This window comes from Macaca thibetana, chromosome 11 (genome assembly GCF_024542745.1).
Source record: "Macaca thibetana thibetana isolate TM-01 chromosome 11, ASM2454274v1, whole genome shotgun sequence".
Lineage (NCBI taxonomy): Eukaryota > Metazoa > Chordata > Mammalia > Primates > Cercopithecidae > Macaca > Macaca thibetana.
Genome location: NC_065588.1, coordinates 9,837,018 through 9,863,221, shown reverse-complemented (window position 1 = coordinate 9,863,221; position 26,204 = coordinate 9,837,018). Strand labels below are relative to the sequence as shown.

General features: G+C 38.0%; 1 protein-coding gene across 3 annotated transcripts in view; it reads right to left on the bottom strand.

The window, feature by feature from the left end:
- Positions 1–24,375, bottom strand: part of CLEC2D (C-type lectin domain family 2 member D) — a 28,105-nt gene extending 3,730 nt beyond the window's left edge. The window contains exons 1-4 of one of the 3 annotated variants that reach the window (XM_050746600.1): positions 24,279–24,375; positions 13,195–13,221; positions 5,751–5,935; positions 595–698 (exon numbers count right to left, since the gene is read on the bottom strand). In XM_050746600.1, coding sequence (XP_050602557.1) covers positions 595–698; positions 5,751–5,935; positions 13,195–13,221; positions 24,279–24,357 — 395 coding nt within the window. In that variant the 5' untranslated portion in view covers positions 24,358–24,375. Of the gene's footprint in view, positions 1–594; positions 699–5,750; positions 5,936–13,110; positions 13,222–24,278 lie in introns of all 3 variants that reach the window. The other 2 variants (XM_050746599.1, XM_050746601.1) reach the window with 2 other exon arrangements.
- Between the last annotated feature and the right edge of the window lie 1,829 nt (positions 24,376–26,204).

Sequence of the window (26,204 nt, the reverse complement as noted above, 5' to 3'; positions counted from 1 at the left end):
TAGTTTTTCAAAACTGTCTCATCTCTCAGACAAACGTTGAGTGAAATTGTGTGAATCCAATTTTTCCAGCATTATCTCAAATATTTTTAGTAATCTAAAGATCCTATAAATACACAACTGAGATTAAATTTTCTAGTGCCAAACTTTACCCATTTACAAATTTTAAAACTATCATCTTATTTTAAATAATAGGTATAATTGCTGTCACTCATAATCTTTCTCTGATACATCAAAACCTCTGTTCCTCACATCAACCCTGTGAAATCAGGAGGACAAGTACAATTTAATTTTGTTGTGGAGGTCAGGAACAGACTTAAAGATACTGTAGGGTTTGCTCGAAATGAAAGTGTTTGAAAATGACATAGAGAAGCCTGGAGCCAAGTTCACAGTCAGTCTACCTCACCATGACAGGTGTTGGATTCATGGAACTTGTGAAACCTTTGTGAAACCTTTGCAACATACAAGTTGGCACCATCTTCTTTTATGATTAATCTTAAAATGAGAAATTTTAAAGCATGTAACCAGAGAATACTTTAGATTTAATGCAAAGTAAATTCAAATACAAATATTACTGCCAGATTTTTCAGAACTTACTGTCTTGTCCATTCAGTACCATTTATCCATTTCCATGGCTGGCCTTGCTCTCTGCTCAGCCCAATCCAGTGATCCGAGGGGCCTTTATATCTCAACAGGAAATTCTTTCAGAAAACACAGAGATGATAGTCATTAATCTAACATAACCCATCCTCTCCCAGAAATGTTGCTGCTATGCTATATTCTTAACTACTCATAATTTTCTTCGTTTTTATTTTGTATTGTTTAGTAACACACACAGAATAGGTATGCTATATTATACATATCAAAAGAAGATAATTTAAAACTGAGACAAATTGTTGATAATTTGGTTACTTTTGTTTCTGTATAGTACTCCTTTGTATGACTCTTCCCCAATTTATCTATTATACTATTGGTTGACAACAGGGTTTTATCAAGTTTGGAATGTATGCTGCTATGACATTCTTGTCACTTGTCCTAGAATAGAATTTTTAGGCCCCAGGATATGCTTTTTGTCAACTTTAAGAAATGACACTAGGCCAGGCTCCTGCAATCCCAGTACTTTAGGAGGCCGAGGTGGGCGGATCACCTGAGGCCAAGAGTTTGAGACTAGCCTTGGCCAACATGGTGAAGCCCCCTCTCTATTAAAAAAATACAAAAATTAGCTGGGCATGATGACACACACCTATAATCCCAGCTATCTGGGAGGCTGAGGTGTGAGAATCATTTGAACCTGGGAGACAAAAGTTGTGGTGAGTCAAGATCATACCACTGCACTGCAGCCTGGGCAATAGAGTGAGATTCTGTCTCAAAAAGAAAGAAGGAAATGACCCCAAACTAATGTAAGTGTACCAAATTATCCTCACAGCAGCAGTGTAGGCTGGTTTCCTTTGCTGTGTTTGCTTGTCAGCATGTACTGTCCTTTTTATGATTACAAGTTCTGAATTTTAATGCAATTAAATATATAAACAATTTCGTTTATTAGTAGTAAATTTAGGGACTTCTTAGGTAAATCTTTTACTCTTCCAAATCATAAAGATGACTTTTATTTTTGCTTTACTTTTTTTAGTTCCTTAGAGTGTACAGTTAGGCTATCGATTTGAGACCTTTCTTCCTTTTTAGTTATCTGTTCACAGCTATAAATTTCCCTCTTAGAACTATGTTTGCTGTATACCATCAATGTGCTATTTGTATTTTTACTTCATTTGTCTCAAGGTATTTTCTAGAGTCCCTTGTGATTTCTTCTTTGACCACTGGCTGTTTAAGAGTGGGTTTTAAAATTTCTACATATGTGTGACTTTTCCGGTTTTTCTAGTTATCGATTTCTAACTTCATTCCATTGTAACTGCAAAAGATTCTTTTTATGACTTCAAACTTTTCAAATGTATTAATTTTTTTAGGTTTTGTGGTCTAACATATGGTCTATTTTGAAGAATGTTCCATGTGCACTTGAGAAGAATGAGTATTCTGCTCTTGCTGGGTAGGTTATTCTGTATATGCCCATTAGGGATAATTGGTTTATAGTGTTGTTCAAATTTTCAATTTCCTTATTGATATTCTATCTAGTTGTTTAATCTCATATTGAAAGTGGAATATTTCATTCTCCAACTTTTCATAGAACCGTTTGTTTCTCCCTTAAATTATAGCAATTATCGCTTCATATATTTTGGGGCTGTGTTAGTAAGTACATATATTTTATGACTGATAATTACTTTGCTATGTCAAAATTTTTATCAATGCATAATGCCCTTCTTTGTCTCTTGTAAAATTTTTTACCTTAGTTTATTTTGTCTGACAAAAATATTGCCACTCAACACTATTTTGGTTACTACTGCTTGTATGGAATATCTTTTTAAGTCCTTTTACTTTCAACTTCTTTGTGTCCCTGTATCTAAGGCAACTCTCTTGTAGACAGCATATAGATGAGTCTTGTTTTTCTTTTTAATTTATTTTGGTTTTTAGCCAACTTGTCAGTCTCGGCCCTTTAATAGGATGGGTTCATCCTTTTTTATTTAATGTGATTACTGAAACAAGGTTTACTTTTGGCATTTAATCATGTGTTTTCTCCATATCTTATACGTCTTTATTTCTCAAGTTGTCTGTTACTGACATTTTTTGTAGTTAATTGATTTTTTATAGTGTATTGTTTTCCTTTTTTTTTCTTTTCTGTATATTTTTAGTAATTTTATTAGTGGTTACCTTGAGAATTATAATTAGCATCTTGAACTTGTAACAATATAATTTCATAATATCAACATAGCTTCAATAACTATGCAAACATTTTGATCCTATATGTCTTCATCCCTCCTGCTTCATAAGATTGTCACAGATTGCATCTTTATACATTATATGACCACTCTCATAGATTTATAATTTTTATTCATTTGCCTACGAAATTATATATAAATAGAAATATAGAAAGCTATAAATAGGAGAAGTTATAAATTATATGACATATACAGTAATTCTGGGTTTTATATTTACCTCTATTGTTACCTTTATGAATATTCTTTATTTTGGGGGTTCTGAATTGCTTTCTAGTGTCCTTTCAGTTCAGCCTCAAAGGTTTCCTTTAGTATTTTTTGTAGCACATGTCTACTGGTAATAAAATCCCTTAATTATTGGTTATCTGAAAATGTGTTATTTTTTCCTTCATTCTTGAAGGACAGCTTTGCTATATATAGAATGCATGGTTGGCAGTTTTATTTTTTCTTTCAGACATTTAAATATGCCATTCTGGCCGGGCGCGGTGGCTCAAGCCTGTAATCCCAGCACTTTGGGAGGCTGAGGAGGGTGGATCACGAGGTCAGGAGATCGAGACTATCCTGGCTAACATGGTGAAACCCCGTCTCTACTAAAAATACAAAAAAAAAAAAACTAGCCGGGCGTGGTGGTGGGCGCCTGTAGTCTCAGCTACTTGGGAGGCTGAGGCGGGAGAATGGCGTGAACCCGGGAGGCGGAGCTTGCAGTGAGCCGAGATCACGCCACTGCACTCCAGCCTGGGAGACACAGCGAGACTCTGTCTCAAAAAAAAAAATAAATAAAAAATAAAAATAAATAAATAAATAAATAAATATGCCATTCCACTGCCTTCTGATCTCCATGGTTTCTCAGAGAAAATTAGCTATTAATTTTATTCAGGGTCTTATGTAAATGATGAGTTGTTTCATTCTTGCTGCTTTCAAATTCTCTCTTTGGATTTTGTCAACTTGACTATAATTTGTCTCAATGTAGATCTCTCTAAGTTTACCCTTTTGGAGTTCATTGAGCCTCTTGGATGTATATATTTATGTATTTCCCCAGATTTTGGAAAGTGTTGTTCATTATTTCTTTAAGTGTATTTTTCTGCTTCTCTTTCTCTTCTCTTTCTTGGATTTCTACAGTGCGTATCTTGGTATGTTTGCTCATGTCCTACAGGTTTCTTAGAATCTGTTTATTTGTCTTCATTCTTTTTCTTTGTTTTTCTTGGTCTGAATTGTTTCAGTTGTCTTAGTTTCAAGTTTTCTGATCTCTTACTTCTCAAATCTGCTGTTGAACTTCTTCAGTGAATTTTTAAAATTATTTTAAAATTTCAGTCATTGTACTTTTCAGCTCTGGAATTTTTGCTTGGTTCTTTTTTACAATTTCTACCTTTATATCGATATTCTAATTTTGTTCATTTATTATGTTTTGGGTTTCCTTTAGCTTTTTGTCTAGTTTCCTTTAGCTCATTGGTTATACCTAAGACTGCTGATTTAACATTCTTGACCCATATTTTTAATATCTGGGCCTCTTCAGGGATAGTTTCTGTCAGATTACTTTTTTTTCCTGTGAATGAATCATACTTTACTTTGTATGTCTTGTGTGTGTGTGGTTTTTTTTTTTTAGAAGTGGACATTATGAGTACTATGTTGTGGTAACTCTGGTAACTTAATTCTTTTGCTTTTCAGGGATTGTCGAATCTTGGTTGTTGTGGTTCAGAGTCATTTGGTCATGATTTTTCCCAACTATTTTTATTCACTGTTATGCATGGTCATTGAAATCTCTGTTCTGTTATCTCTGCAGTCAGCCAGTTATTTAACAAAAATTGTCTTAAATGCCTGCTTCCCAAATCGAGGAAAAACACATACTATTTATTTAAATCCTTTGGAAGCCACTTCAGCTGATGAGGATTGACGCAATGATAGCCTACTTCTGTGTCTGCCCCTCAGCATTCAAAGGCAGAAATCAGCAATAACCCTGATATTTGGAGAAAAAGATTCTTATTGTCCACCCTGGCAGCAGGAATTCATTACAGGAACATGGGCAGCAGTTCCCATGGCTCCCTGCAATAATGGGGTGTGGAAAATAGTTATTATTGAGTAGAAACGCGGAAATTCACTGGCATTAACCAAAATTTGTCATCCTTTTTATCAAACTCTTCCCTTGATGCTTCCAGTGTTTAACTAGACTCAAGAATTCCAAAATAGCTACTTCAGACAGTTTTTGACAGTTTAATAGTTTTCTTAGTGGAGGAACAGATTTCTGTAGCTTTTTAGTCTACCATCCTCTCTGACATCATTCTTGCTTGACTTACTGTTTTTACTTTATTATTTTTTTGAGACAGAGTCTCACTCTGTCGCCTAGACTAGAGTACAGTAGCATGATCTTGGCTAAATGCAGCCTCCACCTCCCAGGTTCAAGCAATTCTCCTGCCTTAGCCTCCTGAGTAGCTGGAAGGCGTGTGCCACCATGCCCAGCTAATTTTTGTATTTTTTAGTTGAGATGGGGTTTCACTATGTTGGCCAGGCTGGTCTCGAACTCCTGACCTCAAGTGATCCACCCACCTTGGCCTCCCAAAGTCCTGGGGTTCCAGGCATGTGTTGCTGCTCCTGGCCTTGTTTGATTTATTTTGAAACAATGTTGCTAACTTCTTACACATTTAAAATGGTGTTTTTACCAGTACTTTTCTAATCCTTATTTGCACAGTCAAAGAAGCCTCTGGCTTGCTTGCCTTCTGGGCCTGTTCCTGCCAGGAGTGTTAAGGTAATTTTAGATGGTTCACTGTAAAATGTAATACATGCTAGGTTACTCTTTTCTTATACCCAAAAAAAAAAAAAAAAAAAAAAAAAAATCAATATAAGGCAGATGTCTAAACCTACCTCTTAGATAATTTCACAGGAAAAAATATCTTTGTAGGCCTGAATCTTTGATTCTGACCAGAACTATTTTCTTACCAGTTCCTGGAAGCTTTCAACCTGAGCAAGAGCAGCATCTTGTGAGTCACAAAACCTCTGACTTGATGTCCAGTTCTTGGTGTCATCAGAAAAATAGAAACACTTTCTTTGAAAACCAATCCAGCTTTCTGGGCATGCAGCTTGAAGACATACTGATGGCTTTTGATGGCAGTTAGCTCTTATTGCTGAAAATAAAATAAAAATAAATAAAATTTTAAAAATAAAATAAAATAAAAATTTATACTTTTATATCGTATTGTATAAATTACCAAGTGCTAATATACTCTCTGACACTCTCATTAAGTATTAAATGTATTATTTTCATTTTTCAAATGAGAAATATGATGCTAAATATAATTGTATACATTACATAGCAAATGGCAAAACTGAGATGCAAACTCATGCCTTCAGCAGGGGGTGAGCTGAAAAAGGAATTACTTAACCTTGCTCTGGGCCATGTATCTATTTGGCTCTCAACAGTGTCAACCTTTCTTAAAATATTAGATACATTAATGATAGCATTTGATCAGCTTTGGAGAACAGATAGTTCTCCACGTGCTCTAGATCAGGGGTCCCCAACCCCTAGGCCATGGATCAGTACTGGTCCATGGTAAGTCAGGAAGCAGGCCGTACAGTAGGAGGTAAGCAGTGAATGAATGAGTGAAGCTTCATCTGTATTTACAGCCACTCCCCATCACTCATTACCTCCTGAGCTCCTCCTCCTGTCAGATCAGCAGTGGCACTGGATTCTCATAGGAGTGAAAACCCTATTGGGAACTGCTCATGTGAGGAATCTAGGTTGTGGGCTCCTGGTGAGAATCTAATGCCTGATGATCTGTTACTGTCTCCCATCACTCACAGATGGTAGCATCTACTTTCAGAAAAACAAGCTCAGGGCTCCCACTGATTCTACATTATGTTGAGTTGTATAATTATTTTACTATATATTATTACACAATGTAATAATAATGGAAATAAAGGGCACAATAAAAGAAATGCACTTAAATTATCCCCAAACCATTCTTTGAGCCCAGTCTATGAAAACGTTGTCTTTCACAAAACTGGTCCCTTGTGCCAAAAAGGTTGGGGACTGCTGCTCTAGATGACTTAGTAAAATGAAGGGCAGGACATAGACACCTCATGTGAATAAGGTTTCTTGATGTGAAAAGGCCTCGTATATGTCTAAATACTATCATAAATATGAAATAAGTTGTTGTACAGTGAGCTTCCTTCCACTAAGGAGATTTAGTGAGGTTTTCTACAGTTTGAAGGCAGCAATACCTCATGGACAGGCTTTTCTGACCCACTTCTTATATAATCAGGAGAAATGCTCTCTTCACGTGGGATCTAAAGCAATGAATGTTTCTCCAGATAGTTGTCACTGAGGACCTAGTAGCTGACTGTTCATCTTCTGTTATATGATTCCCTTCTCGCTTCAACTCAACAGTTCTGAAAGTGTCTATGATAGACCAGAATGCTGGGTATTCATAGAATCATTACTACCAATTGGCATCACTATCCTTGGATTTGGCTCTTATGAGATGAGAAATCATGCTTGGTTATGAATAATAACTTGTGTAATCTGAATGTCAAATCATAACACCAGGCAAACATGTATTGTACCTGGTTTGGTATCACAAACTAGGTACCAAATTATAACTATTACAATGTAATTCCTTGAACCAGACCATAAGGCAGGATGACTTTCCCCAAATCTGTGCATCTTTGTTGTGCTATCACTGCTCCTGTATCAACCAGTTTAAAGAAAATGACCAGACCAGAGAGGGCAAGATGGTTGATTAGGAACAGCTCTGGTCTGTAGCTCCCAGTGAGACTGATACAGAAGGCAGGTGATTTTTGTATTTCCAACTGAGGTACCTGGATCATCTCACTGGGACTGGTTACACAGTGCGTACAGCCCACGGAGGGCAAGCAGAAGCAGGATGGGGCGTTGCTTCACCCAGGAAGCACAAGGGGTGGGGGAGCTCCCTCCCCTAGCCAAGAGAAGCCATGAGGGACTGTGCTGTGAGGGAAGGTGCTATCTGGCCCAGATGCTATATTTTTCCCATGGTTTTTTGCAACCCACAGACCAGGAGATTCCCTAGAGTGCCTACACCACGAGAACCCTGGTTTTCAAGCACAAAACTGGGCGGCTGTTTGGGCAGTCACTAAGCTAGCTGCAGGAGTTTTTTTTCAATGCCCCACCGGTGCCTGGAACCCACTGAGACAGAACCATTCACTCTACTGGAAAAGGGGCTGAAGCCAGGGAGCCAAGTGGTCTTGCTCAGTGGGTCCAACCCCCACAGAGCCCAGCAAGCTAAGGTCCGCTGACTGGAAATTCTTGCTGCCAGCACAGCAGTCTGAAGTGGACCCCGGATGCTCAAGTTTGGTGAGGGGAGGAGCATCCGCCATTACTGAGGCTTGAGTAGGCAGTTTTCTCCTCACAGTGTAAACAAAGCCCACGGGGAAGTTTGGACTGGGCAGAGCCCACCACAGTGCAGCAAAGCTACTGCAGCCAGACTGCCTCTTTAGATTCCTTCTCTCTGGGCAAGACGTCTCTGAAAGAAAGGCAGCAGCCCCAGTCAGGGGCTTATAGATAAAACTCTTATCTCCCTGGGACAGAGCACCTGGGGGAAAGGGTGGCTGTGGTTGTGGCTTCAGCAGACTTAAATGTTCCTGCCAGCCACCTCTGAAAAGAGCCATGGATCTCCCAGCACAGAGCTCGAGCTTTTCTAAGGGAAAGACTCCCTTCTCAAGTGGGTCCCTGACCCCCATGCCTCCTGACTGGGAGATACCTCCTACCAGGGGTTGATAGGCACCTCATACAGGAGAGTTCAGCTGGCATCTGGTGGGTGCCCCTCTGGGATGAAGCTTCCAAAGGAAGGAGCAGGTAGCAATCTTTGCTTTTCTGCAGCTTTTGCTAGCAATACCCAGGCAAAGAAGAAATGGATAAATTCCTGGACACATACGCCCTCCCAAGACTAAACAAGGAAGAAATTGAATTCCTGAATAGACCAATAACATGTTCCAAAATTGAGGCAGTAATTAATAGCCTACCCAACCAAAAAAAGCCCAGGTCCAGACAGATTCAGAGCCAAATTCTACCAGAGGTGTGAACAGGAGCTGGTACCATTCCTTCTGAAATTATTCCAAACAATAGAAAAAGAGAAAATTCTCCCTAACTCATTATATGAGACCAGCATCATCCTGATACCAAAACCTAGCAGAGATACAACAAAAAAAAGATAATTTTAGACCAATATTCCTGATGAATATCAATGCAAAAATCCTCAATAAAATACTGGCCAACTGAATCCAGCAGCATGTCAAAAAGCTTATCCACCACAATCAAGTCAGCTTCATCCCTGGGATGAAAGGCTAGTTCAATATATGTAAATTAATAAAGTAATCCATTACATAAACAGAACAAATGACAAAAACCACATGATTATCTTAATAGATACAGAAAAGGCCTTTTATAAAATTCAACATCCCTTCATGCAAAACACACTCAATAGACTAGGTATTGATAGACCATATCTAAAAATAATAAGAGCTATTTATGACAAACTCATAGCGAATATCATACTGAGTGGCCAAAAGCTGGAAGCATTCCCTTTGTAAACTGGCACAAGGCAAGAATGCCCTCTCTCACCACTCCTATTCAACATAGTATTGGAAGTTCTGGTCAGGGCAATCAGGTAAAAGAAAGAGATAAAATGTATTCAATAGGAAGAAAGGAAGTCAAATTGTCTCTGTTTGTAGATGACATAATTGCATATTTAGAAAACCCCATCGCCTCATCCCCAAAACTTCTTAAGCTGATAAGCAACTTCAGCAAATTCTCAGGATACAAAATCAATGTGCAAAAATCACAAGCATTGCTATACCCCAATAACAGACAAACAAAGAGCCAAATCATGAGTGAACTTTCATTCACAATCACTACTAAAAGAATAAAATACTTAAGAATACAACTTACAAGAGATGTGAAGGACCTCTTCAAGGAGAACTACAAACCACTGCTCAAGGAAATAAGAGATGACACAAACAAATGGAAAATCATTCCGTGCTCATGGATAGGAAGAATCAATATTATTAAAATGGTCATACAGCCCAAAGTAATCTATAGATTCATTGCTATTCCCATCAAGCTATCATCGACTTTCTTCACAGAATTAAAAAAAAAAAAAAAAAAAAACTACTTTAAATTTCATATGGAACCCAAAAAGAGCCTGTATACTAAGACAATCCTAAGCAAAAAAACAAAGCTGGAGGCATCATGCTACCTGACTTCAAACTATACTACAAGGCTACAGTAATCAAAACAGCATGGTACTGGTACCAAAACAGATATATTGACCAATGGAACATAATAGAGGCCTCAGAAATAACACCACACATCTACAACCATCTGATCTTTGACAAACCTGACAAAAACAAGCCATGGGGAAAGGATTCCCTATTTAATAAATGGTGCTGGGAAAACTGGCTAGCCATATGTAGAAAGCTGAAACTGGATCCCTTCCTTATACCTTTTACAAAAATTAATTCAAGATGGATTAAAGACTTAAATGTTAGACCTAACACCATAAAACCCCTAGAAGAAAACCTAGGCAACACCATTCAGGACATAGGCATGGGCAAGGACTTCATGTCTAAAACACCAAAAGCAATGGCAACAAAAGCCAAAATTGACAAATGCGATCTAATTTAACTAAAGAGCTTCTGCACAGCAAACAAACAAACAAACAACAAAAAAAAAATTATCAAAAAATTTTGTAATCTATCCATTTGACAAAGGGCTAATATCTAGAATCTACAAGGAACTTAAATTTACAAGAAAAAAACAAAATCTCCATCAAAAAATGGGCAAAACATATGAACAGAGACTTCACAAAAGAATATATATATGTGGCCAACAAATACATGATAAAAAGCTCATCATTACTGATCATTAAAGAAATTCAAATCAAAACCACAATGAGATACCATCTTAGGCCAGTTACAATGACAATCATTTAAAAGTCAGGAAACAACAGATGCTGAAGAGGATGCAGAGAAATAGCAATGCTTTTACACTGTTGATGGGAGTGTAAATTAGCTCAACCATTGTGGAAGACAGCATGGCGATTCCGCAAGGATCTAGAACCAGAAATACCATTTGACCCAGCAATCCCATTACTGAGCATATAGTCAAAAGATTATAAATTATTCTACTATAAAGACACATGCTCATGTATGTTTACTGCAGCACTATTCACAATAGCAAAGACTTGGAACCAATCCAAATGCTGATCAGTGATAGACTGGATGAAGAAAATATAGCACATATATACCATGGAATACTATGCAGCCATAAAGAAGAATGAGTTCATATTCTTTGCAGGGAGACTAATGAAACTGGAAACCATCATTCTCATCAAACTAACACAGGAACAGAAAACCAAACACTGCAGGTTCTCACTCACATGTGGGAGGTGAACAATGAGAACACATGGATGCAGGGAGGGGAACATCACACACTGGGGCTGTTGAGGGTTGGGGGGAACAGGAAGGATAGCATTAGGAGAAATACCTAATATAGATGACAGGCTTATGGGTGCATCAAACCACCATGGCACGTGTATACCTATGTAACAAACCTGCAGGTTCTACACATTTATCCCAGAACTTAAGGTATAATTAAAAAAAAAAAAAAAAAGTCAGGGACCAGAGCTATAACTGCAAAGCTCTATTAGGAATTTTTATAACTAAAGCCAATCTTAATAACTTGATCTAGGCCGGGCGCGGTGGCTCAAGCCTGTAATCCCAGCACTTTGGGAGGCCGAGACGGCCGGATCAGGAGGTCAGGAGATCAAGACCATCCTGGCTAACACGGTGAAACCCCGTCTCTACTAAAAAATACAAAAAACTAGCCGGGCGAGGTGGCAGGCGCCTGTAGTCCCAGCTACTCGGGAGGCTGAGGCAGGAGAATGGCGTAAACTTGGGCGGCGGAGCTTGCAGTGAGCTGAGATCCGGCCACTGCACTCCAGCTTGGGCGACACAGCGAGACTCCGTCTCAAAAAAAAAAAAAAAAAAAAAAAAACCTTGATCTAAATGGGGAAATACCATATCTGAATAGTTAACTAACAATCTAAATGTTAAATAAAACATAAAAATGATACAAAGTAATAAATAATAACACATTTAAAAAAAGAAAGAAAGAAAATGACCAGATTAAAAGATGGCTCCAGCTATTGGCTCCACACAAGAAATCATTTCCAGTCAAAGTGCTAGCTGAAAGGAAGAGAAACACATAATGGATAATAAAGGAAAACAATCATAAGTGTCAATTTCATATGCTTACTGTAAAAAAAATAGGCTATAAATTTAAATTATATTTTAGAATACATTCCCTTGATTAATATTGAGGTATCTACAGACCACAAAAATTGTCTCCTTCCAATTTTTTCTTTCTTAAATAGTTATAATTAGTTGACTTAAGTCTCTGAAATAAAAAAATTATTTTTGCTTCATAAATGTATAAAGTGTTATAATGTATCTGTGGTTTCAAAATGGCAAAAGATAATAAGCAAAAGATTCGCAAATGAATAGGAATTATCTAGAACATGGAGTGTTCCAAGTATTGCTGACTCTAAGTTATGTAAGCAGTATTTGAAGGGTCTCTCTGAAATTACTTCAGAATCCAATAATGGGGGTAGATTTTAGGTTGATACGTAGAGTGGCATGAGGTTTGGGGAAAGTGTTTTTGTAGTTTTCTATGTCTCAGCTTGGTTTATATTAGATGCAATGCAAGCATGTTTTGAGGTACAAGATAATTTTTATAGCTAAATTGCTTTTAGGGTACAATCACTAAAAGGAGTTTGTTTTCTAGGGAGATGGGCTACATATGCTAAAAAAAACAAGGGCCAGAACATGCTCAAACAGCTAGGAAGAAAGACCAGGCTGCCTGTGATGTTATAGCCACTTAGTAGTTTTGTATACTTTAAACCATCTGTTTTGCTATTTTTCATGAAACAAGGCTGTTGTGGAGGTAAAATTAACTATGTCCCTAGATTGGATAAGGGACTATTTTTCAGTTTACTATTTTTTAAAATTTTTGCATCAGTATTCTTAAGGAATAGTGGTCTGTCTTCTACCTTCTGAAGATTCTGATCATTTCACTAAACTTGGAATAGTGTGAACCCTATTTACATAATTAAAATTTTTGATGCCACTTAAAAAGCTATTGGAGTTTAACTCAATTAGTGAGACAATATATTAAAAGCTGTAAAGAATAGTAAAATTATTTAGATTCTTTCTCTTCTTTTTACAAGTATAATTCTCTCTAGATGAATGAAGATTACAGTTCACTTACCACTTAAAGCAACAACCATTCCACACACTATGATTGTCAGAAACATGATTAAGAAAAATAAAGGCCAAATTAAGGTAGCTTTACCAGAATGCTCTTTTGAATGCCGATAACCTGGAAAAAATTATTGAAAAACATTTTAGCAATTAAATACATACATAATACTGCCAGAAACATTAACCATCAAAATGTTATTTTTATTTAATTCCTTCCCTTTTCACTAGAGGATGCAAATGACCTGTCATCTTATGAACTTACTATTCTATCTCTACAGTGTAATCATTTTCAAAAGTTAAAAGAATTGATTTTAACTTTCCAGCTACCATATTCAGGTTACCCTTTCAATTGGAGAGATTCATGTCAACTAAACCACAGGAATGAAATCAACATCCAAATCGTTGGAAATTCAACATAGCAAGTTATTCTGATTCCTGTCTAAAAATGTAAAGAAATATTTTTAAATGATATTAAGAGGAGATCTATTGATTAAAATAGACTTAAAAGGCATTGTTTTGGAGGAAAAAAGGCAAAACTGAAATGATAAAGTGATTATGGTAGAGGTCAAATTAGTGTTATTCTTGGAAGGATAGGAGAGTGAGTAGTTCAGAATACATAGAAGGTCTCTGAGCCACATAACAAGGATCTTTCTCAGACAATGTTAGTAGTTGTATTAGTCCATCCTCACTGCTATGAAGAACTGCCCGAGACTGGATAATTTAAAAGGAAAGTTTAATTGACTCACAGTTCTGCATGGCTGGGGAGGCCTCAGGAAACTTACAATAATGATGGAAGAAGAAGCAAACATGTTTTTCTTCACGTGGCAGCAGGAGAGAGAAGTGCCTAACAAAGGGGTAAAAGCCCCTTATAAAACCATCAGATCTCATGAAAACTCACTCACTATCACGAGAACAGCATGAAGGGTAACCACCTCCATGATTCAGTTATCTCCCATTGGGTCCCTCCCATGACAAGTGGGGATTATGAGAACTACAATTCAAGATGAGATTTGGGTGAAGACACAGCTAGGCCATATCAGGAGTCAACAAAGGTGTTTATCTTACAATAATTAATCAAGCTACATATTTGTATTGTATAATTTCCTGTATCTGTGTTATATTTCAAAATGTCTTAGGTTATCTAAAACCTCTTATAAAGTTTATTATTGGAACCCTGTTCCGACACAATCTCTTGTATACAATTCACACTTCTAGTTAATTTATCTAGATTTGTCCTTAGCTAAATAGGCGTATTTTTCTCTAACATTCCCCGCAACACTAGAGACATTAGCAAGCTTTACACTGATGTTTCCCAAGATATTTGTCTTAATCAACAGATTTTAGTTTTTAGCAGTTTAAGTTGACAGAAATACTGAATGAAAAATATAGAGTTCACATATGCCCCTGTACCCCCTTTATAAAATATTTAAGAAATCATAAGAGAATCCAGAGGAAAATAAATTCTACATGTAGAGAAACAAAGATAAAAATGACTTTTACATTCTCCTCAAAAACCATGCAAGTAAGAAGACAGTGGAAACAAATATTTAAAGTATTAAGAGAAAAAAACCTTATTAACTTAGAATTCTTTAGCCTAAAAAATTCTTCAAAATGAATGACAAGCAAATACTATTTTAGACAAACATTGAGATAACTTGTTGCCAGTAGACCTATCTTATATCAAAAAACAAAAAAGGTAAATGCAATTATTTTAAATGGAAAGAGAATTATACAGGTTAGAAACATAAATTATATGAAAAAGGAAGTATATAAAAAATAAGTGAAGGTAAAATAAAACTATTTATTTTTCTTATTCTTAATTGATCTAACAAATGACAATTTGTTCAAAATAATAATAGTACCAATATATTAAATATGTGTGCTTATATATATAGATTTATATGCTTATGTATTCTTATATGTAAATAAAATAAATAACAGAAATGACCCATGGGATAAAAGCAGGGAATTAGGATTTTTTTATTAGAAGATACTCACAGTACCTGTGAAATGGTATAGTATTATTTGAAAGCAAACTTATGTTAGTTGTGAGTGTATATTGCAAACACTAGGGTAACCACTAAAATCACATTTTTTTTTTTTTTTTGAGACGGAGTCTCGCTCTGTCACCCGGGCTGGAGTGCAGTGGCTGGATCTCAGCTCACTGCAAGCTCTGCCTCCCAGGTTCACGCCATTCTCCTGCCTCAGCCTCCCGAGTAGCTGGGACTACAGGTGCCCGCCACCTCGCCTGGCTAGTTTTTTGTATTTTTTAGTAGAGACAGGGTTTCACCGTGTTAGCCAGGATGGCCTCGATCTTCTGACCTCGTGATCTGCTCGTCTCGGCCTCCCAAAGGGCTGGGATTACAGGCTTGAGCCACCACGCCTGGCCTAAAATCACATTTTTTAAAGTATAATTGATATACCAAGAATGAGAAAAAAATAGAACTTTATAAATGCTAAGTTAAAAACTAAACATACAGGGAAAAAAATGGAAGACAAGGCTGGGTGTGGTAGCTTACACTTATAATCCCAACCCTTTCGGACACTGAGGCAGGAGGATCATTTGAGGCCAGAAGTTCAAGACCAGACTGGGAGACGTAGCAAGACTCTCTCTCTACAAAAATTAAATAAAAATTAGCCAGGCTTTGTGGCATATGCCTGTAATACCAGGTACTCAGGGCTTAGGTGGGAGAATCACTTGGGCCTAGGATTTCAAGGGTACAGGGAGCTATAATTACACCATCACTCTCCAGCCTAATGAACAGAATGAGACTCTGTCTCTGAAGAGAGTGAAAAACGAAATAGAAACAAAGAACAAAGGCAAAAAATAGAAAACAGAAAGAAATATGGTAGATATTTAATCCACCTATGTTAATAATCAGTTTAATATCAATGATCTAAATGCACCAGTTAAAAATCAGAGATTAAACTACATGATATCTGCAGGAAATGCACTTTATATATAAAAACTAAAAGTAAATGGATTGTAAATATATATATATGTATATATATCATACTGGTACAAACAAAAGAAAGCAGGAGAAGCTATACAAATTTCAAACAGAACAAACCTCAAAGCAAGGAAATTTATCAGGAATGATGAAAATTATTGCATAATGGTATAAGAATTAGTTTTCCAAGAAACTATGTTATGTTTCCACATAACAAACCTAAATGTGCATGCACCTAACAAGAGAGTATTTAACTACATGAGGCAAAAATTAATAGAACTGCAAGGAGAAATCAATGAATTCATTTTCCTAGTTGGTGATTTCAACAACACTCTATTGGAAATGCACAGATCCAGCAGGGTACAGTGGCTCATGCCTGTAATCTCAGCACCTTGGGATGCCAAAAAGACTGGATTATTTGATCTCAGGAGTTCAAGACCAACCTGGGCAATGTGGTAAAACTCTGTCTCTACAAAAAGACAAAAATGAGCCAAGTGTGGTGGTATGTGCTGGTATTCCCAGTTACTCAGGAGACTGAGGGGGGAGCATTGCTTGAACCCGGGAAGCAGTGGTTGAAATGAGATGAGACTGCACTACTGCACTCCAGCCTGGGTGACAGAGCGAGACTCTGTCTCAAAAACAACAAAATAGAAAAAATAAAAAGAAAGAAAGAAATGCACAGATCCGGCAGGGAGAAAATCAGTAGAACTTAGGTGAACTCAGCAACACCATCAATCAACTGAATATAATTGACATCTATAGACTACTTTGTGCAACAACAGCAGAATATACACTCTCAAGATTACATGGAATAGTCACCATAATAGACCACCTTCTGGGCTGTAAAACATACCCTAGCAAATTTAACAAAATAGAAATCATACAGACCACAATGTAAATAAATTAGAGTCAATAACAAAGAAAAGTTTTAAATCCCACTCATCTCCACAAACATGTGGTGATTAAACAATATGTTTCTAAACAACATATGGGTCAAGGAAGAAATCACAATAGAAATTTTAAAATATTTCAACTAAATGAAAATGAAAATACAGCTTAACAAAATTTGTGGGATACAGTAAAAGCATTGTTTAAAGAGAAATTGATAGCATTGAATGCATCTATTAGAAAAAAATAAAGATCTAAAATTAATTAGCTAAGTTTATACCTTAGGAAACTAGAAATAAAAGAGCAAATCAGGTACAAAGTAAACAGAAGAAAAGAAATAATTAGAGCAAAAATAAAAAATGGGACATTAATAGAAAAAGTTATCACAACCAAAACTAGGTTTTGAAAGATTAAAAATAATGCATAAGGCTCTAGCCAGGGTGATTAAGAAGAAAAGAGGAAGGACACAAATTACCCGTATCAGAAATAAATAAGTAGCTATTACTACAGATCCCATGGATGCTAAAATGGACAGTTCTATGTCCACACAGAGGATCAGTCACTTGAGAGACATAATTTCTCTAAACTCATACATGGAGAAATAGATGACCTAAATATGTTTACATTTATTACAGAAGTTATATACAGAAGACCTTCCAAAACAGAAAGCACCATGTCAAGATGGACTTGCTGGTGAATTCAACCAAACATTTAAGGAAAAAATTATACCAATTCTCTATAATTTGTTTTACAAGTCAGAGCAGAGAGACTACTTCTTAACTCATTCTATGAGGCCAGCTTTATCCTAATAGGAAAATCAGATTAAGACATTACAGGAAAAGAAAACTATGGGCCACTATACCCCATGAACATAGATGCAAAACCTCAACAAAACTTTAGCAAATCCAATCCAATGATGTATAAAAAGAATTATACACTGTGATGAAGTGAAATTTATTTCAGCTATTTAAGGCAAGTTCAGCATTCAAAAATCAATTGTTATCCATAACATTAACAAGCTAAAAAATTCACTTGATTATATCAATATATACAAAAAAATTTAACAAAATTCAATAGCCATTTGTGATAAAAACTCTCAGTAAACAAAATTCAACATGGACTTGTGACAAAAACTCTCAGTAAACTAGAAATAGGGAAGAACTTCTTCACCTTAATAAAGAATATCTACAATAATCTACACCTAACATCCTCAAGTATGGTGAGAAACCTGAATTTTTCCCATTAAGATCGAGAACAAGGCAAAGATGTCCCTCTCACCAATGCTTTACGACATTGTTCTGGAAGTGCTAGATAACACAGTAAGACAAGAAAAGGAAATAAAGGAAATAAAAGGTACATAGATGAGAAAGTAAGAAATAAAACTGTATTTCTCTGCAGATGACATAATCATCCATGTAGAAAATCCTGAAGAATTGAAAATTCTGGGAACTGATATGCAAGGTTATTGATATGTAAGGTTGTAGAATGCATGGCTAATCTACAAAAGTCAATCACTTTTCTCTATGCCAGAAACAAACAAACAGACTTTTATTTGAGAACACAGTGCCATACACATTAGCATTCAAGAAATAAAATACTTAGGTATAAATCTAACAAAATATGTACAAAATCTATATGTGGAAAACTACAAACTGATGAATGAAATCAAAGTAGAACTAAATAAATGGAGAAGTATTTTGTGTTCATGGAGAGAAAGACTCAACATTGCCAAGATATCAATTCTTCCCAGCTTAATCTACAGGTTAAATGCAATGATAGTAATAATCTCAGCAAGTTATTGTGCAAATATCAACAAACTGATTCTAAAGTTTGTATAGATAAGCAAAAGACCCAGAAAAGCAAACACATTATTGAAGGAGATGAACAAAGTTAAACAACTGATACTACCTGACTTCATGATTTACTCTGAAGCTACAGTAATCAAGACAATGTGGTATTTGTTAAAGAATAGACAAATAAGGCCGGGCGTGGTGGTTCACTCCTGTAATCCCAGCACTTTGGGAGGCCGAGGCAGGCAGATCACGAGGTCAGGAGATTGAGACCATCCTGGCTAACATGGTGAAACCTCGTCTCTACTAAAAATACAAAAATTAGCTGGGGGTAGTGGTGGGCATCTGTAGTCCCACCTACTTGGGAGGCTGAGGCAGGAGAATGGTGTGAACCCAGGAGGCAGAGCTTAGCTTGCAGTGAGCCGAGGTCGCGCTACTGCACTCCAGCCTGGGCGACAGAGCAAGACTCTGACTCTTAAAAAAAAAAAAAAGACAAATATATTAATGAAAAAGGATAGAAAGCAGAGAAGTAGACTAAAAATAAATAGACCCAGATAAATATAGTCAACTGATCTTTGATAAAAGAGCAAAAGCAATACAATTAAGAAAAGATAGTCTTTTCAACAAATGATGCTGAACAACTAGACACCCACATATAAATAAATGAATCTAGGCCCAGATTTTGCCTCTTTCCCAAAAATAAATCAAAATGTATCATAGCCCTAAATGTAAAACACAAAACTGTAAAACTCATAGAAGATAACATAAGAGAAAGCCTAGATAACTTTGGGTATGGTGATGACTTTTTAGATATCATACCAAAGGCACAATCCATGAAAGAAAGAACTGATAAACTGGACTTCATTAAAACTAAAAACTTTTGATCTGCAAAAGACATAATCAAAATAATGAGAAGACAAATTATTAATATCATATGTCCTTTGAGAATTGCAAGTTAAAACAATGAGATATCATTACATATTACTTAAGCGTTACATTAAAACACTAACAATATCAAATGCTGGCAAGGATGTGGAGCAACCGGAAGTCTCATGCATTACTGGTAAGAAAGCTAAATGCTACAGCCACTTTGGCAGTTTCTTACAAAAGAAAACATACTTGACGGGAGGGGCCAAAATGGCCAAATAGAAATAGCTCTGGTCTGAAGCTCCCAGTGAGATGAATGTGGAAGGCAGGTGAATTCTGCATCTCCATCTGAGGTACCAAGTTCATCTCATTGGGCAGCTGGTGCAACCCACAGAAAGCAAGGAGAAAGCAGGTGGGGTGTGACTTCACCCAGGAGTTGCCCAGGGCGGGGAGACCTGCCTCCCTGAGGTAAGGGAAGTGGGGAGGGTCTGTCCTACCCACCAGGGGTACTATGTTTCTCCCACAGATTTTTGCAATCTGCAGATCAGAAGATTCCCTCATGAGCCTACACCACCAGGGCCCTGGGTCTCAAGCACAAACTTGGGCAAACCAATGACAGCCACTCCCATTGGTGGCTGTTTAGGCAGGCCCTGAGCTGCGGGAGTTTTTACATGCTCCAGTGGTTCGTGGAACTCCAGGGAGGCAGGAGAACCATCCAGTCCCATGGAAAGGGGGCTGAAGCCAAGGAGGAGAGCCCAGCAGTCTCAATCAATGGGTTCTACTCCTGTGGATCCCTGCAAGCTAAGACCCACTGACTTGAGATCCCCGCTGCCAGCAGAGTAGTCTGGAGTGTGCCTGGAATGACCAAGTTCCTGCCGGGAGGGGTGACCACCAGTAGTTGGCGGTTTGCCCCTGACAGTGCAAAGGAGCCTGAGAGGTTTGGACTGGGCCAAATTTCCCACAGTGCAGCAAAGTGCTGTGGCAGGTTGTGGCCAGACTGCCTCTTTAGGTGGGACCCTGAGCCATCCCTCCTCACCAGGCGGGCCATTCCTGCAAGCATTCCAGCAGCTCCAGTCAGGGGCTTACAGACAGAACTCTCGTCTCCCTGAGTCAGAGTACCTGAGGGGAGAGGCAGTTTCAGATTCAGCAGACTTAATCTTTCCTGCTGGCTCTGAAGAGACCAGATGAACCGGGTGAGTGGGATTCCCCCAGTACAGCACACCAGCTCTGCTAAGGGAACATCAGACTCTCTACATAAGCGGGTCCTTGATCCTGTGCCTCCTGACTGGGTGAGACTTCCCAACAAGGGTCACCAGACACCTCATACAGAAGCGTTCCGGCTGGCATCAGGCCAGTGTCCCTCAGGGGCGAAACTTCCGAAGGAAGAAGCAGGCAGCGATCTGCTGTTCTGCAGCCTCCACTGGTGATACCCAGGTGAACGGGGTCTGGAGTGGCTCCCCAGTAAACTGCAGCAGATCTGCAGCAGAAAGGCTGACTGTTAGAAGATAAACAAACCAACAGAAAGTAACAAAGACAACATCAACAAAAAAGACTCCACAAAAACCCCATTCAAAGGTCATCAGCCTCAAAGATCAAAGGTGGATAAATCCACAAAGATGAGGAAAAAAACAATGCAAAAACCCTGAAAATTCCAAAAGCCAGAATGCCTCTTCTCTTCCAAATGATCGCGACACTTCTCCAGCGAGGGCATAGAACGAGGCTGAAGCTGAGATGGATGAACTGACAGAGGTAGGCTTCAGAAAGTAGGTAATAATGAATTTCTCCGAGCTACAGCATTATGTTCTAACCCAATGCAAAGAAGCTAAGAAGCATGATAAAAGATTACAGGAGCTGTTAACCAGAATAACCAGTTTAGCGAGAGCATAAATGACCTGATGGAGCTGAAAAACACAGCACGAGAACATCATGATGCAAACACAAGTATCAATAGCCAAATTGACCAAGCAGAAGAGAAAATACCAGAGCTTAAAGACTATCTTGCTGAAATAAGGCAGACAGACAAGACTAGAGAAAAAAGAATGAAAAGGAATGAACAAAACCTCCAAGAACTACAGGACTATGTAAAAAGACTGAACCTACCACTGATTGGAGTACTTGAAGAGCCAGGGAGGGAATCAGGTCATGATGTCCTTATAATGGGAGTGGGTTTACTATCATGAAAGTGGATTTGTTATCAAAGCAAGTTTGGTGCCTCTTGCTCTCTCTCTTTCTTATGCATGTGCTCTCTTGCCCTTCCAAATTCTGCCATGGGATGATGGAGCAAAAAGGCCCTCACCAGATGTGTCTCTCAGTCTTGAACTTTCCAGCCTCCAGAACTATGAGCCAATAGATTTTGTTCATTATAAATTACCCAGTCTTGGGTATTCTGTAATAGCAGCACAAAACAGGCTAAGACAGAGTCTATGTATGTGTGGCAACAAGGAGAAAATGCAAAACAAACAACAACAAAAAAACTATCTTTCTCACAATTTTGCTGTGATCCCAAAATGGCTCTAAAAATATGGTCTTTAAACCAAAAAAAGAGCAAAAGGAAAAAGGATATACTAGCAGCAGATCTTACAAGAATATCCAAATTTAAAGAGCCATCAAACCAGTGGTGAATTTAAATTTCCCTCCTCTAACATCACTGCCCTGAACTTAATACAGCCAGAAACATGGAATTGAGCATCTGTCAGCATAAAAATAGAGGGCTCCAGGAGAAGCACTAGAGGTATGGTTTGAGGAACAAAAAAGCAAACTCCTACCTCAAATAGAGTTTGAAAACACCACATTTATTTTTTCTCCCTCTCTCTTGTCTACACTGCCATGTGCCTCAAACCTCAGGCAATCTGATGATGGTAGTGGAAACTACAGCAACATGCAATAGCCAAAACCTTGAGAAAGATCAATCCTCAGCCAGGCGCGGTGGCCCACGCCTGTAATCCCAGCACTTTGGGAGGCCGAGACAGGCGGATCACGAGGTCAGGAGATGGAGACCATCCTGGCTAACACGATGAAACCCCGTCTCTACTAAAAATACAAAAGATTAGCCAGGGGAGGTGGCGGGCGCCTGTAGTCCCAGCTACTCGGGAGGCTGAGGCAGGAGAGTGGCGTGAACCCGGGAGGCGGAGCTTGCAGTGAGCTGAGATCCGGCCACTGCACTCCAGCCTGGGAGACAGAGCGAGACTCCGTCTCAGAAATAAAAAGAAAAGAAAAGTCAGTCCTCTCCATTCAGTAGAGTTGTGGCTCCATGAGAGTGGGGCCAAACCTCTTGCTTTTTTTTCTTCTTTCTCGCTGTCCTTCTGCCACATGAGTTTAAAGATGCAGAAATGACTGCAGAAGTGTATGGTTCATCAGAATAAAAGGAGCCCCGCGTTTCATGGAGGATGGAAAGGAGAAGCCCCTGGGAACCTGAAAATACTGGTCAGATGGTGAAGAGGGAGAAACGTTAGAAAGAGATCCATGAACATTATTTATAAACTCCTGGATTCACCTGCCCCTCAACTTATGCATGCCTAGATGTGTTTCTAATTGGCATACTAAAGATGTTAAGACCCGAGCTAATGAATAGAGCATTGCGCAGTTGCCAGTTTCACCCCGGGTTGAGGCATATACCTGAAAAGCTCTACAAAGGCTTTCAGAATGGAACTGACATTGGAACCAGATCCCACAGATTGTCTTCATCCCACCAGTGTGATTGCTTGCTAAAACAATAGTATCAATATTCTCCAAAATTTAAATAAGATCCAGTCTAACTAAATATTTATTCAAAAGTTCAAATTACAGTCCAATATTACACAGCATATGAAGAACCATGAAAATGTAAACTTCAGTGGGGAAAGACAGTACAAGCCAAGGAGGGAAATGACAGAGATGTTGGAACTATCTGACAAATACTTCAAAGCAGTTGGTATAAAATGCTCAAAATACCCAATGAGTGAAGAAACAAATTAAGTCATTTAACAACATTTAGCGTTCAGCTTTTTCCCCCTCTGAATTACCTTTTCTTTAAATTGATTACCTTTACCTTTTAAGATGGGAGGAAAAAAACTCCAAACTTTTAAGTCCTAAGTTATAAAACCTTGATTTTCTCTAACTGTGGCAAAAGACTTTTTTTTTCCACTTACTAAATCATCATATAAAGCTTTTCACTTACTAAGTCATCATATAAATCATCATATAAAGCTCTCTCTATATATAGTTCCAGTGCATCCAATCTAACATAATTACATTAGAATGCCCTAAGTTTTTACTTCAACCTTTGTTTACTTTGTTGATTTGTAAATGTCCTTTACAGACTATTTTCTACCTTTTCTCTCTTATGAGCTTCCATGGTAGGTTTTCTACCTATGTAATAATGATAGTATCTTGTATCTGAGTAACACTTTAGAGTTTGTAGTTTTTTTTAAGTGAAATTCACTATTTTTATTTTCAATCATAAACTTAACCTTATCTCATTGTCTTACATGTTTCATTGTTCCCTCTCCTTAGTTGTTACAACTGTGAATATAAATATATGCATATTTCACATGAATTATAAGCCAATTTATAGACTCCCACATTCCATCTCTTATCCTTGAAAACTTCTTACTGGATCAGTACCTTACCTGTGTGAGCCCATCACTACCGCTACCTTCCCATTCCAGTCCTCACGTTTACTCTACATCCCAGCTTTTTACCTGGATTTGCAGGCAATTCGGATGGTGCAATGTCTTTCTCCACATTGTTACTGTCATGCATTTTGCTTCCAGTTACCATGAGTGATCTAAACCACAGTCTGTTTTCAACCCCAAGAATGATTCGAAACAAAACGAAACCAAGAAAAGCCCAACTACTAAAATATGTCAGTGTGTAACTGCCCCAGTAACTCAGAATTTCAAGCCTTTAAATTAAATGTAGCTAGAGGAACAAATGAAACACAAATTATTTCAAAAATCAGCTCATCACAACAGAATAAACTGGTGTTTGTAAGAATTTAAAAGAAAAAAAGTTGAAGCTACTTCTCCAACAGTATTTTGGTTACAAAAGAAACTAATGCTTGATAACTTAAAATTTTTTGACTGTTAAAAAAGTATAATTGTATTTTATGTGGTACAAAGCAATATCATGATAGAAAATAAGAATGTATTGAAAGGAAGGAGTTGACTCTCAGAGGAAATGAATGTTAGGTGAGTAAAGACAACAGCAATTTCTTTTTTTTTTTTTTTTTTTTTTGAGACGGAGTCTTGCTTTGTTGCCCGGGCTGGAGTGCAGTGGCCGGATCTCAGCTCACTGCAAGCTCCGCCTCCCGGGTTCACACCATTCTCCGGCCTCAGCCTCCCGAGTAGCTGGGACTACAGGCGCCCGCCACCTCGCCCGGCTAGTTTTTTGTATTTCTTAGTAGACACGGGGTTTCACCGTGTTAGCCAGGATGGTCTCAATCTCCTGACCTCGTGATCCACCCGTCTCGGCCTCCCAAAGTGCTGGGATTACAGGCTTGAGCCACCGCGCCCGGCCTACAACTCAAATTAAAATTCATTCCCAAGAGTTTATGTTCATTCAAAAAATATCTTGTTTTCAATTTCTGCAAGATATTTTGGGAAGTTGCTGCTATGGCTGCTACAACAACGTTTCAAAAATGGGCCTGAACGGTGTGCAGCTTCTGTGCTCCCTGTGGAATAATCCAGGAGCACAGAGGCTCTTTAGCAGCAGGAGCTTCTTGTCAGATGTATTGATTTCTTGTATATAAATGCTGGTAAGGGCACTTTTTACTAAAATATAGTTTTTAGTAATGTGCACAAATCATAAGCGTACAACTAAACACATTCATTACAAATATAACATGTAACAAGTACCTAAATGAAGTATATCTTAAAACCACATAAAACAATACCAACATCCTATGTGCCCTACTCACGTCCTGCAACGCTCGTTACCCCAAATATAATCTCTGTCTTAACTCTGACAACATAAATTGATTTTACCTGTTTTTTGAATTCTATACAGTAGTCCCCCCCTTACCTGTGAGAAATAAGTTCCAGATTGGACAGCTATTGCCTTAATCGAATAGAAACGAAGTTGAGTTAGGGCTGAGTCCCAGTTTCTGTAAGATTCCATCTATCTTTTTCTTTAGTATTTCATCCTTTCTAGTTTTTCCTAGGACCTATGATAAAGCCTTCTAGTAATTCCATCTGAGAACCTGCTTTTGATCAAAGCTGCTTCTCTTTGTTGGAAGTTGAATTTGGTTTTGTCTCCTAAACAACATGTGATTGCCAAAAGTTGAAGTCTGTTTTTCACACTGTTCTTCCTAACCTGTGAAATTTAACAATTTGAAAATTGCTTGAGAGAAAAATTTTTCTCATTTCTTTGGCCCTCTCTCCTCTTTGGGATTTTGGCCCTTCAAGTGCTTTAGGAAGAGATTTTTCTGTCCCTGCAAAAAATGCCTGGTATCCACTGCCTTCTCCCCAGAATCTCAGCATCTGACCCACTGCCAAGATGCCCCTAAGAGAAGGGTGACTCCTGGAATGCTGACTCACTTCCCCGTGGCCCCTTTCCAGAATCTTTGTTCCCCCTCCAGTTGCCTTGAACACTCTCTAATAATCTTAATGAAATCCTTTTTCTTCAAC